General features: G+C 35.1%; 1 protein-coding gene across 9 annotated transcripts in view; it reads right to left on the bottom strand.

Moving 5' to 3' along the window:
* Window positions 1-14,965, bottom strand: part of LOC140452223 (uncharacterized) — a 365,408-nt gene that overhangs the window by 205,487 nt on the left and 144,956 nt on the right. For 8 of the 9 annotated variants that reach the window (XM_072546341.1, XM_072546340.1, XM_072546344.1 and 5 more), the window contains 5 exons: window positions 13,785-13,826; window positions 12,849-12,938; window positions 11,916-12,005; window positions 1,668-1,709; window positions 399-437 (listed from right to left, as the gene is read on the bottom strand). The exons of the other annotated variant lie outside the window; for it this stretch is intronic. In XM_072546341.1, coding sequence (XP_072402442.1) covers window positions 399-437; window positions 1,668-1,709; window positions 11,916-12,005; window positions 12,849-12,938; window positions 13,785-13,826 — 303 coding nt within the window. The remainder of the gene's footprint in view (window positions 1-398; window positions 438-1,667; window positions 1,710-11,915; window positions 12,006-12,848; window positions 12,939-13,784; window positions 13,827-14,965) is intronic. 9 annotated transcript variants of the gene reach the window in all.

The raw sequence follows: 14,965 nt of genomic DNA, 5'->3' as shown, positions 1-14,965 counted from the left end.
TTATGAAGCCGTCCCTATGACACAGGTTCGCAGCCAATGGAGACATGGAAAACTCTAAAAACCATATTTGCAAACTTTGTCCTCGAATAAATTTTTTGCAGATGTGAGACTGATGGAGTTTCACATTTCAGTTACAATGGTGCCCTGAACATTGGTAACAATTTTTAGATCTATGCAAATTTTTGTAACCTTGACTGTGTATCTTGACCAGACTAATCTGTAGATACCGAAATTATTATTTCTAGCGTGCATTTCCGTCAGAACGGAATGTATTCAAAGTTACGAACAATTTGTAAAAAGTCATAAAGTCATAAGTGAATAAAAAGGAATTGGTCTGGCATATTGAATTACTTCATTATTAGCAATTATTTATTTAATATTTCCAAATATATACTCACTCGCATTCAATGTTTCTACGTACTTCCGATGTACTCGGCCTAAAACAGAAATAAAATAAAGAATAAATTATATAGATCAAATTAATATAGGTATAAAAATGTACATATATTCTTTATTAGAATATAACTCTAACTCTTGATGATTTTTTATTCTTTTACATTATTTGTCCTGTACGACATTATTTCTTAAATTGTTTAAAAACATCAGCATTATTGAACATTCCGAAAATATTAATTGTATACAGTCCATGTTGTGAGACCGCTCCCGTACGAAAAATGTTTCTGATTCGGTTTCTTTGGTGATTATTACTCAAAAATGTTCCCTGTAAACAAATCTGAACGCTGACGGGGGAATGTTTTGGCAGGAATAGTTTAAACAATTTTTCTAAACATTTCCAAAAATCACCTTTTTCTGCTCCGGATTTTTAATTTTTTGTGTCATTTTGAACAACAATTTCACCGGTTATGTTTCTCTCAAGTTGACAGTTTTCGAGTTATAAGCGATTCAATATCTGAAAAATGCGAAGATACGCATTTTCGAGGCTTGAAAACTCATATGTAATTATTATTTTTGAGGTTACAAAGTGCCTAAATTGAAGTTTGTACATTTAGTTTCAAGATTCTGAAGAGCAATCGGAGCTTATTTCAAGACGACGGTCAAAATTGAAATAAGCTCCGATAGCCCTTCAGAATCTTGAAACTGAATGTTTAAACTTCAATATAGAGGCTTGGCAACTTCAAAAATAATAATTTACATAAATCGCTAATAACTCAAAAACTGACAGAGAAAAATGACAGCAGACCTTTTTTGTTTGAAATCCCAAAAAAACTCAAAGAATGTTTTCCGGGGGAAAAAGAAGGCGAATTTGGAATTTGTTTAAAAATATTGTTTAAACAATTTCTACCCAAAAATTTTGCCCTTCGCCCTTCAGATTGGATTGAAGAATACATTTTTTAATAAGAATCCGTACAGAAACCGAATCACGAACATTTTTCCTACGTAAGTGGTATTTAAAATTACGAATTTTCATAAAAGCCAATGTAATTAAAAGAGGAATTGGTCTGGCATATTTAACCCCTTAACGTACGTGCCCGTCTCAGGCACGGGCGATGGTTAAATTTTAACCATAAAATTTTTCAAACCCCAGCGAAGCGGATATTTGTATAAAGAGGCATATGTAAGCATATTTATGTAATTGATATATGCATATTTAATTATATCATTATTAGCAATTATTTATTTAATATTTCAAAAAAGTTTATACTCACTCGCTTTGGTCACTAAGCTCTTCCGATTCATCGGAATCATTCCTGAAACATAGAAATAAAAAAAGACTAACTTATATAGAAAAAATACACTAACACTAAATAAACAATAAAACCAAGTAGAACGCATTTTTGTTAGGTTTAATTTATTTTTAATTTAATTAATTCCAAATCTCTGGACTGTTAAATACCATAACCTCCTCATCAACAAAGTAAAAAACCGAGAAACTGTAACGGTCAGAGTAGGACATAATCAATATGAACTATATATTATAGCAATATCACAAAAACATTCAAGATAAAGGTAGTACAGACACCATAATGGGTACTCAATTAGAACAGGCTCAAGCAGACCTGATCGGTAACAAACTGAGACAAGCAATGGATGAAGCTCCTATCTGAACAGCTTCAACTTTTTGTGTTAGTTAATATTATTATTATAGTTAAATTAGAATGCGCAACAAACAATGGTACTTTTTATTCTACTAAAACCGAAAATAAACAGACCCATCCATATTAGTTGGAATTTTGGTAAAAAAAGACACAAGTACATCAGTCGTTGGCTCCTCTTTCAGAAAAAATAATATACACCCCTAAAATTAAAATGAATATCTTACAAGTTTATGTGTCCACTGCCAAAGTGAAGATTTAAGAATTCTATGAGCAAATCGACCAAATATTAAAAGACGGATGACACCAACTATTATCATAATAGGAATTTTATTACCAAAATAGGCAAATAGCCAAAATGCGAAGACTTTATGCAAATAAAAGATGAGAGCGGTTGGTCAAATTTGTTCAAGAAAATGAAATGGTAGTGTCCAATATCAAATCTTCAGAATTCATATCCGAAATTGGACAGTATAATTTTATCACCCAGTAGACCGAATGAATTTATTTGTTATTAAATACACACACGTAGTTAATTAGGTTACATACACATTTGGTCAATTATCAATAATATAATTTGGACATCAGTCAAAAGTGCTGACAAAGTTAAACAATTTACATAAATTAGATACACATATCACGCGAGGTCCGCGAAAATATTGACCCAATTAAAACTTATATAAAACTAAGATCTCTTGCCTAGAGAAGCATTCGATCAATATTCACTCAACAAACTTGATAGTCTTCAACGATCAACTTAATCAGTCTCTACTCAAAGTAATCCCGGGTCAACACCCACAGTGTACGTCTCAAGAATAAACTCTGCTACTATTATTTGATGTTTCCATTACAACTGAACGAACATCTTCACTGAACCAACGAAGGGGAATTTGTTCATGGTCCTATCGAAAAACAGAATACTTCAAGGAAGTTTGAGAGAGCCTATACAGTCCACGCCAGCAACACCCTCAGTATCAGAGAGAGACCACTAGACCCGGGAGAACGAGAGCAGTACCAAAGCCGAGAGCCATACTAGAGCCGAGAGCAGTACCAAAGCCGAGAGCCATATTAGAGCCGAGAGCAGTACCAAAGCCGAGAGCCATACTAGAGCCGAGAGCAGTACCAAAGCCGAGAGCCATATTAGAGCCTAGAGCAGTACCAAAGCCGAGAGCCATACTAGAGCCGAGAGCAGTACCAAAGCCGAGAGCCATACTAGAGCCGAGAGCAGTACCAAAGCCGAGAGCCATATTAGAGCCGAGAGCAGTACCAAAGCCGAGAGCCATACTAGAGCCGAGAGCAGTACCAAAGCCGAGAGCCATACTAGAGCCGAGAGCAGTATCAAAGCCGAGGGCCATACTAGAGCCGAGAGCAGTACCAAAGCCGAGAGCCATACTAGAGCCGAGAGCAGTACCAAAGCCGAGAGTCATATTAGAGCCGAGAGCAGTACCAAAGCCGAGAGCCATACTAGAGCCGCAGAGCAGCCAAAGGACAGGACCGATTGCAGAACCCACCAGAAGCGAGGGATCCTCAACGTCTAAGAACACAAAAAACCGTAAGTTTTTGAATAATTACAAAATCTTCCAACTTTTACAATCGTACAATTTAACAAGGTTTTTTTATTACAATTTAACAATTTAGAACAACAATCTCCACTATATCAATCGTATAATAATGTACTTTAGAATGTATACCATTTAAATAATACAGAGAATTGATAAAACAAAAATAAACGTCATTCACAGTTAAAATTTACTAAACAGTAATTTTGTAGGACAATTTGAAAAAAGAAACGTTCATACATATAGCTTGCCTTTAATTTCAATTAAATACTTTATTTAGAAAAATTAAAATAATTACGTAGCAAATAATTTCATTTATTTTGATAATATATATATATATATATATATATATATATATATATATATATATATATATATATAATATATATATATATATATATATATATATATATATATATATATATATATATATATCCCACAGATATACAAATATCCCACAAATTACGAACAAGCTTACTAAACTATTCAAAAACTTACCCGTCAAAATATCCCTAAAAAATACTAAAACCATTGGAAAGTTATTCTCCAAGTCTAAAACTCCACTAAGCTCGTTAGAGCACACTAATGTTGTCTATCAGATACCTTGTTCAGAATGCAACTCCTGCTACATTGGCCAGACTAGTCGATCTCTTCTAGGGCGTATAACTTCACACAAAAGCGACATCAGACTTTCCAAACCCTCTTGTGCCCTTGCACAACACGCCATTTCCACTAAACATCACATTGATTTCACAAATACCAAAATACTGGCGAAACAAAACAACCATCAGAAACGCTCCTTTATTGAAATGTGTGAGATCCTCAAGAACTCATCGGCAATAAACAAAAGAACCGACATCGACAATTTGAGCCAGGTTTACCACTCTCTCATCTTACGAAATAAATGATACCAATTATTCTTCAGTTAAAAGTTGGCGTATTTTCCGTTCAAAATAATAACAAAATTATCCCCTATTTCCAAGTTTCATTAAAACATAAATTAAAAATAATATATCAAATATTTCCGCCATACAAATTCCACCTGTCCAACTAATTATGCAATGTCCCCTGTATCATATGTATCATAAGTTCATAATTGTCTCAAACCTTGGAATTTGGTGACACATGGCCCTTAAAAAAATTTTCGGTATCGCGTCAAGTTGTTTGCTTAGATTGCAATAAATCAGAACTTTGTTGGTCTTCAGTGGAGAACCATCTAAATGAAGCCAAATGTTCGTTTAAAATTTTTTAAATATTCATATCTACGAATATGAACATTATTTTCTGCAAAGTTTGTTTGTTTTTTGTTTTTGTTTTTTGTTTTTTCTTTTTTGGTTAAGTTAGTTTTAAATAAGGAGTAAAGTGTACAGTAGATATGATAACATCGATAACATACTACATATTGAGTTGTAAGTTATGAACTATAAACATCTGTATTCCTTATAAACTCAATGTCATTTGTTATATTTTAGAGAACTGATGAAGTTTTAGAAATATAAAGCGAAACGTCTTCAATAAACTTATGAAGTAGTTGACTTCTTTTTTTATTTGCCAACCTGAATGACCGATTAAACCTCTGAATTCACTAGTTGAATACTTTAGAATATATATATATATATATATATATATATATATATATATATATATATATATATCATTATAAGAGTGTGTTGATTACATCTCGACCTACCTCAGTACAAAGAATAGCACAGCAGGCAAGGTCAAACTCATATTTCGCTAAATTGCACATTCCGATAGAAAAGAAAGTGTAATAGTACAGGTATATTTAATAAATAACGTACATTTCGTATTGTCTAATATATTTACCGCTGAATGTAAAAATTTATAAAAATAATCATGGAAAGTGTATACGTTAAGCAAGCGGAAATAGGAGCAGAAATAGCGAAACTCGTTTCAAATACAAAAAAGGATTCTCAATCTCAGAAAAATCAACAATACATCCGGGATAGACAGGAAAAGTTAGAAGAATATTGGGCAAAATTTTTGAAAAACCACGAAAAGTTGCTAGAAGGGGGTATATGTATATATACAAAATACTATGATCAGGTATTTAAGACATACATTGAGGGGAAAACCCTGTTGGAAGAATATGGAAGGGTGCTGAAAAGAGGAAAAACGCCGAAAGTAAAGGAGATACAGATAAGAAAACAAAGAATCGAGGAATTATTACGGCCAGAAAATGAACAAGACTTGCAGGAGGATGAAGAATTGCAGTCAGAGTTAAGAGAATACATGGAAAAGGTGAATACACTAATGATTGAAGCAGCAGTAAATGAGGAACTAGACGCTACAGATAATGGAGAAGTAGAGAGAATAAATCATCTAAAGAGGAAAGTCAGGGAAGTTTTAAAGAAAATAAGGCCAGGAATGCAACGGCCAGAAAGCACACAGAGGAGGGACGGTGTGACATTACCGCAGGTAAAAATCCCTGTGTATGAAGGCAGATATGAAACGTGGAGAACTTTCCACGATCTGTTTACTAAAGTAATACATGAAAACGACCAGTTATCAAACGCAGAAAAAATGCAGTACCTAAAAATTCAAGTAAGAGGGGAAGCCAACAGAATGATACAACACTTAAACATATCCGAGGCCAACTACGAAGTGGCCTGGAACATGCTAAAAGATAGGTATGAGAACCCAAGGATGATATTGTTTAAATTAATAGACAGGATGCTACTAGCGCAGGAAGTAAAGGAATCTTCTGCTAGAGCATTGAAATCACTACATGACACCTTCCACGAAAGTCTGGAAGCCAAAGGAGGGTTAGGAACAGACACGGAAGAGTGGAGCCCATTGATAGCCCGAATTATCATAACGAAATGGGACAATGAAACTAGGAGGCTGTACGAAAACCTCATTGGAGACAGTAGAGAGATACCGACGTACAAATCGACAAACATTCTTACAGCGAAGATTTCAGACACTGGAACTGCTGGAGTCAGAAAAAAGACAAGAGAAGCAAGGAGGATCTCTTAGGAAACCAAGAACACGTTGCGTGATATGCAACGGAGATCACGGAGTACTGAACTGCAGAGAATTTCAGGAACTCAATGTAAGAGACCGGAACAGGATGATAAAAGAAAAAGGATTGTGTACAAACTGCCTAGCACATAAAAAAGAAAAACAATGTTATTCACAATATAGGTGCAGACACTGTGGCGGAGACCACCACCATATGTTGCATTATGAAAAAGGAAACACAAGCAACAAAAGAAACTCCAATGAAACGAAAGGAGAACAAACACAAGAAAGAAATGGAAGAGATTCGAACAATAGAAGAAACGGGTACCAAGCTGATAGGTACAGAGGAGGAAATAATAATCCATACAACGCCAGAGAATCAAATAACGGAAGGCGAGAAAATACACAAGATACCAATGGGCATAGGAATAGCAACGACCAACAAAGAGGGCAGAATTCAGTAAACTGTGCAAGCCATAAGGAAGGTGAAGCATTACTAGCGACAGCTGTGGTACGCATAAGAGTTGCGAAAGGAGATTCACACATAATGAGAGCACTAATCGACCAAGGGTCACAATGCGCATTTATAACGGAACAAGCTGCGACGACGCTAGGAACAACAAGGAAGCCCATACAGGCGACCATATCCGGGCTAGGCTCGTCAGGAGAAAAAACAGCCAACTGTAGTATGAAACTTTTAATCGAAACTCATTACGAAAGTGACTTCGAGATGGAAATAGAAGCACTAGTACTACCGAAGATAACAAGGAATTTACCGGAACAGGATATAATTCTACGGGACTATAACGAGAAAAATGCAATACTGGCAGATCCAAGATATTACAAGGTAGGGAAGATTGACTTACTACTAGGAGTAAAAGAATACAGTTACATATTGACAGAAGGGATGCACAGAATAAGTAATGGACTCCTGAGTCAAAACACCAAACTAGGATGGATAGTTTCGGGAATAGCACGAGAAAGGGAGAATATAAAAGCAGAAGTATGCTGTATGATATCAAGACAAGAAATGGACGTACAAATAAAGAACTTCTGGGAATTAGAAGAAGTAAATCAGGACACAAGTTTCTCAGTGGAAGAACAAGAATGTGAAGAACTGTATCGACAGACTGTAAAAAGAAATGAAGAAGGGAGATACGAAGTAAAAATTCCGTTTAGGGAAGACGTCGCAAAGTTAGGAGAATCTAAACAGCAAGCATTCGCCAGATTGATGCAACTAGAAAGGAAGTTTGCAAAAGACAAACAGTTAGAAGCGAATTACAGACAATTCATGAAAGATTATGAAAACCAAGGTCATATGGTAATAGCAGAAAACCAGGGAGATGGGTACTACTTACCTCATCATCCAGTGAGAAAAGAGGACAGTACTACAACGAAAATAAGAGCCGTGTTTGATGCATCAAGCAAAAGCTCATCGGCAGTAAGCTTGAATGATATTATGCACACAGGGCCGAAATTACAACAAGATTTGACAAACATACTGTTACGATGGAGATCCAATAAGATAGCATACTCAGCGGATCTGGAAAAAATGTTTAGACAAATCAGAATGGCAGAAGAAGACCAAAAATATCTAAAAATTTTGTGGAGAAAGGACACAAAGGACCACATACAAGAGTATAACTTAACGACGGTGACATACGGCACGGCCGCAGCACCCTTTTAGCGTTAAGAACAATACAACAATTACAAGAAGACGAAGGAGCGAGGTTCCCGTTGGCATCGAAAACTGTAAAAGAAAACATGTATGTAGACGATATACTAGGAGGAGCTGAGACAGTGCAGGAAGCAGAAACAGCCCAAAAGGAATTAATACTTGTTCAGAACTGTTCAGAAGGTAGTAACAAATACTTTTTTGAAACTACCACCTAGATGTCACTCCCAAGACAAAGAAGAAAAAATTAAACCAAATAGGGTATATTATGATCGGAAAAATATTTAGAAACTGTATAAGATCCGCCAAGACATATCCAGGCGCTGATATAGCATCTGATCACTACCCAGTGGTTGCAACATTTAGTAGGTTAACTCGCCAAAATCCAAGAAGGCCCTTAATAGATATTTTAAAATTAAGAAACAAACAAACAACAAAAACAAAAGAAACAAACAAAGACAAAATAGTATATATAAAACTCATCGAGAAATGCAAAAGAAGATGAAAGAAGCAAAAGAAGCACGACCACAAATTACACGAATTACAAACAAGATCAAAATTGCTAAGATGATCGCTATTCATCACGAATAGATCAAGATGTTTAATGAGTCACAACTAAAATTACTCCCTAAAAGTTATACATAATCGTCTATATAAAAATTGAATAACTACATAAGCAACACCCAGTTCGGTTTTCACAATGGAATGGGAAATGAAGAGGCTTAAATTCAGTTAAAATATACTAACACAAAGCTGCTTGTATGTGAACAAAGATGTGAAACTCATGGCAATCTTAAATCAAAAACAAATAGATAAACGAGATATATGAATTATAGAAAATATATATTATAACCAGTGCGCTGACCCGGCCAATCAGCAATATTACACTTTTGGACAAGAAAAGCGAAAGTGACCTATATTCTACAAGGCGCGATGGAACTAGAGAGATATTATAACCAGAGGCATACATAAAACTAGACAACACAAAATAGAAAACATCAAAATTAAACGAGAGGTAAGAAAAGGGTGCATTCGTTCTCCATTACTCGTAGTGTACTCTAAAGCGATCATACAGGAGACTCTGGAAAAATGAGACTGCGGAAATTACAGTTAATGTAATCCCTATTACATTAACTGTAATTGCATATGTCCACATATTACATGTCCACATATGTCTGACATATTACATATGTCCACAGACGTGGACACTCACCAAGTCCAATATGGATAAAATAGTAAAAGCACAAAGAGCGATGGAAAGATCAATGCTCTTGGTGAAACTTATAGACAAAAAAAAAACAAACAAATGGATTAGAAGCAAAACGAAAGTAAAAGACGCAGGAGAACATGCTGCCAAATTAAAATGGAGCTTCGCAGGACACAATGCACGACTGAAGGATAAGAGATGGAACCACGAAATACAACAGTGGCCATGGTTAGGAAAGAGAAGCAGAGGAAGACGACAAATGAGATCATATAAGAAGATCGGAGGACACAACTGGAAGCAAGTGGTGCAAAATAGAAGACACTGGATTGATTTGGGGGAGGCCTATGTCCAAAGTTGGATTACTGAAGGCTGAAGAAGAAATAATCCCTATAAAAAACCTAAAATATGCAGGCGATACTGAATTATTAACAAAGAATATTGAGGATCTTTAAAGAATAGTTCAAGAAGTATTGTCTAAACTATGGCTTAAACTTGAACCTCGACAAAACAAAATTTCTCGTATTTACCAAGAGACCAAATAATAATGCCCAACTCATTAGTGCTAACCAAAACATTGAAAAAAAAAAATAAAAGTATCGTGTGCAAAAATATAAGTTTTCTTTAAAAGATAATAATGATTTTTTGAACACGAATTGAAATTGCATGTTTATGAAAATGAAACAATTCTTTTGTAACAGAACTTTCAAGTAATATCTTAAAAATGTGCCTGTTGAGATGTTACATATTTACTATCTTGTTGTATGCTATATACGCAGCCACGCTGACTAAAGCGACGATGAACAATAAAATAAAGATAAGAAAATTACAATATCTGAGCCATGTGAGAGGGACACAATACCAGATTCTGCAATTTCTCATTCAGGGAATGATTATAGAATAATGTCCTGGTTGCGTAATCTAAGAGAGTTCAAGTGTTCTTCAAATCAACTTTTTATTAGAGCAATTTTAAACATAATCTAAACAGTCATGACGATCAACAACCTTCGAAAAAAGACGGTACCTTAAAAAGTTCAAAACAAAACGACAAAGCGAATCAGGAATGGAAGACGAAAAAATTGGTCGATATCGACCTCGATCAAAACTCGTATGTTTCTTGAAGTGGGTTCGATGGACTTTTTAAATTATTAACAATTTAAGGCCAAAAATGCCCCATTACACCAACAACCAAGAAATGCCAACATCAGAACCTTAGGAAAGTTATTTTCGAAGACAAAAACTCCATTGGCCCCTCCAGAACAAACTAATGTCGTCTATCGTATACCCTGTGCAGAGTGCAACTCCTGCAACATTGGCCAGACCAGCCGCTCTCTTCAAGATCGACTAACGTCCCACAAAAGCAACGTTAGGATTTCTAAACCATCTTGTGATTTTGCACAACATGCCATAACTAAACACAGTATCAATTTCACGAATACCAAAATACTGTGCAAACAACAAAATTATCACAAGCGATCCATCCTTGAAATGTGCCAAATTCTAAAATATCCAGCGTCCATAAATAAAAGAACCGACATCGACAACTTGAGCCAGATATAACACTCACTCTCTCATCATACAAAACAAATAAAAAAAAACCTGTTTTTTTTTATGAAAAAATGAATCATTTTTTAAAAAAGGTCGGTTTCTTTTTGTTTCCCAATTCCCTCGATAATCGTATCTCCCTGCATTCCAAATAAACACATGTACGAAAACAAGCCACATGTGAAATTATGACATCCTACAACGGATAGAAAACAATCAAAAAGATTAGTGTGGTTTGGCCCTTGAAACCTGAGAGAGCTTAAACCAACATTCAAACGAAGCCATCGGTCAAAATTAAATGAACAACAGTGCTCTTTTACGGTTTTCCTCGTGTTCTTTGTTTCTTTTTTTCTCGTTTAGTTATTAGGTTTTAATGTTAAGTTATTGTAGAGTTTTTAACATCTAGAAAAAACCTACAAATTGTTTTTGTAAGTATGAACCCTGTTCGTTGTTTACTTATAGTCTAAGATCTTTTCTATTTGTAGTGAACTGATGATGCTTTTAAAAATAAAAGCTAAACGTATTCAAATAAATCAATGAAGTAGTTGACGAGTTTCTTTTGCCAATTATTGACCGATCAAACCTCTGCTATTCAACTATTGAATATAATTTAAATTTAATCAACGGTCGTATATTTTGCAATGTAAACAATGGACTTCAGGATCGTCATCTTGGTGCACTGGTCAACATCTTCCGTGTCGTTGCATTTGCAAAATATATTAAATTTTCTTTTATACGATTATAATAAAAACATATTTACTTATTTACAAAATATAATATAAGTTAGCTTTGCGGGACGCTCCGTAGGACACGGAATGGGACGCGGGACGGGCCATCAGTGACAGAAAAGTTAGAAAGATAGAATTTGTTAGTTTATTAAAGTTTATACTTACTCTACTACTACAGAAGGGCGAGTCACTTCACTCTGTGTTGGCCTGGACACCTCCCTCTGTGCTGGCCAAACTACTTCCCTCCCTGTTGGACTGAAACAGAAATAAAATAAAGACTAAATTATGTAGACCTAGACAAAATATAATCAAAATACTATGACTCGAAAAAGTAAATATATTTTGTCTCTTTTGTACTGCTAACACATGCAGAGGAACAGAACCCGTAATAGGCCACAAGCCCCCCGCAGATACAGTCCTGTAAGCTCATGCTACTCGCAACAGACTCGTTTTGTCTACTTGTATCATGAGCCCCTTGTAGGTCGGTATCTCTACCGCCCTCCTCCAGACTGGTGCCGCGTAAAGGATAATTGACTGCACAATACTTTGTAAAGCGCTTATCCTTTCTGATTTGAGTCATCCAATGTTTAACATCACTCTCCTCACCGCAGCCGCACTCTTCGCTGCCTTTTGCACTCTAGCATCACTCCCAGATATTTGACGCATTTATTTGTTGTTAGCTGTACCTCTGCAAATTAGAGGATGGAGCATGTTTTACCTCCTCCTCCCCTTCTGGTCTTAATTTTTAGAAATATATGGCAATAAAACATTGAAAACTTTAATTGAATTGTTGCGTGAATTGTCCGGTATAGTGTAGCATCTAAAACAATTTAAACTCGAAACAAAAAGAAATTTTTACACAGGAAAAGTGCACGATACATGTGTGTAAAAACAAAATATGCTCAGAAAAAATATATTAAATTTTCTTTTATACCATTATAATAAAAACATATTTACTTATTTACAAAATATAATATAAGTTAGCTTTGTGGGACGCTCCGTAGGACACGGAATGGGACGCGGGACGGGCCATATAGTGATCAGTGACAGAAAAGTTAGAAAGATAGAATTTGTTAGTTTATTAAAGTTTATACTTACTCTACTACTACATAAGGGCGGGTCGCTTCACTCTGTGTTGGCCTGGACACTTGCCTCTGTGATGGCCAAAATACTTTTCTCCCTGTTGGACTGAAACAGAAATAAAATAAAGACTAAATTATGTAGACCTAGACAAAATATAATCGAAATACTATGACTCGAAAAAGTAAATATATTTTGTCTCTTTTGTACTGCTAACACATGCAGAGGAACAGAACCCGTAATAGGCCACAAGGCCCCCGCAGATACAGTCCTCTAAGCTCATGCTACTCGCAACAGACTCGTTTTGTCTACTCGTATCATGAGCCCCTTGTAGGTCGGTATCTCTACCGCCCTCCTCCAGACTGGTGCCGCGTAAAGGATAATTGACTGCACAATACCTTGTAAAGCCCTTATCCTTTCTGATTTGAGTCATCCAATGTAAACATCACTCTCCTCACCGCAGCCGCACTCTTCGCTGCCTTTTGCACTCTAGCATCACTCCCAGATATTTGACGCATTTATTTTTTGTTAGCTGTACCTCTGCAAATTAGAGGATGGAGCATGTTTTACCTCCTCCACCCCTTCTGGTTTAAATTTTTGGAAATATATGGCAATAAAACATTGAAAACTTTAATTGAATTGTTGCGTGAATTGTCCGGTATAGTGTAGCATCTAATTCAATTTAAACTCGAAACAAAAAGAAATTTTTAGACAGGAAAAGTGCACGATACATGTGTGTAAAAACAAAATATGCTCAGAAAAAATATATTAAATTTTCTTTTATACCATTATAATAAAAACATATTTACTTATTTACAAAATATAATATAAGTTAGCTTTGCGGGACGCTCCGTAGGACACGGAATGGGACGCGGGACGGGCTATATAGTGATCAGTGACAGAAAAGTTAGAAAGATAGAATTTGTTAGTTTATTAAATAAAGTTTATACTTACGTTACTGTTACATAAGCGCGAGTCAGTACACTCTCTGGTGGCCTGAAACAGAAATAAAATAAAGACTAAATTATGTATACCTAGACAAAATATAATCGAAATACTATCACTCGAAAAAGTAAATATATTTTTCATTAGAATGTAACTAAATATTCATGACTTTTTATTTTTATATAGTTTGTTTATATGGTTACAACATATTTCTTAAATTGTTCAAAAACATCTGCAATATTGAATCCGTACATTCCAAAAATTATATATTGTATAACAATCCGTACATTCATGGAGGCAGAAAGGAATATATCTAATTTTACGAACAATTTTTAAAAAGTCAAGTGCACGCGGGACGTCCCGTCCCACACTTTTACCCACGGCAATTTTTCTGCGGGGCGGGCCGGTAATTATTCTACAGGACAGGTCCTTTGTCCTGCAAAATGTGCACTTTTATTATTATCGTAATTAATTGGTACCTAAAGTTATACAAGTACCTGCATTATATTTACAACGTATAAAATATTTATACGGTTTTCTGTTTATAGAGTAACAATTAATAGATTTAGAATAACAGAAAATTATGAAGATATATGGAAGAATATAAACGGTCTGAATTGTGTATAAATAGAGGTGTCATAAAATTTATTGGTTTGCCAGTGAATCCTAGATTTACAGTGGAACCTCGATTATACGTCTCTTTATTAACCGTCACCTCAGTTAACCGTCAGGGTCCATACATAAGTTTGTTATATTGACTACATAAGTAAAAATTTAGTCATCAATTCATTTCGTTTGAGTATTGCGATAAGCCAAACCAAATTCGTTGAAATGTACACATGCAGTTATGCCACCACCGCATTTTTTCATGTAGGTAAATAATTTTTGTTCTTATTCAGGGCTCTGGATTAAATTTCAATTTAAATAGGTAATGATAAATGATATCGTGCTTTTAGAGTTCTATTTTTAGAATCGCAAGCCAAAAATAAAAACGCACAGCACATTAATTATTACAGTCAATATCTGTGTTTCACCACAATTCAGTTCGATTCCAATTCGAACAATGATTGTGTCACTTAGTCGTTTGATCAATTAAGTTTTGAAAAATGAAGTCTTCCACATCTGGAGCATCAAAAAAAAACGTGTTGTTTTGTCAATTGAAAAAAAAATAGAAATTATTGCAGAACTAA

This window comes from Diabrotica undecimpunctata, chromosome 10 (assembly GCF_040954645.1).
Source record: "Diabrotica undecimpunctata isolate CICGRU chromosome 10, icDiaUnde3, whole genome shotgun sequence".
Taxonomy (NCBI): domain Eukaryota; kingdom Metazoa; phylum Arthropoda; class Insecta; order Coleoptera; family Chrysomelidae; genus Diabrotica; species Diabrotica undecimpunctata.
The sequence above is the reverse complement of the archived record's forward strand: the minus strand, read 5'-3'. Positions and strand labels throughout refer to the sequence as shown.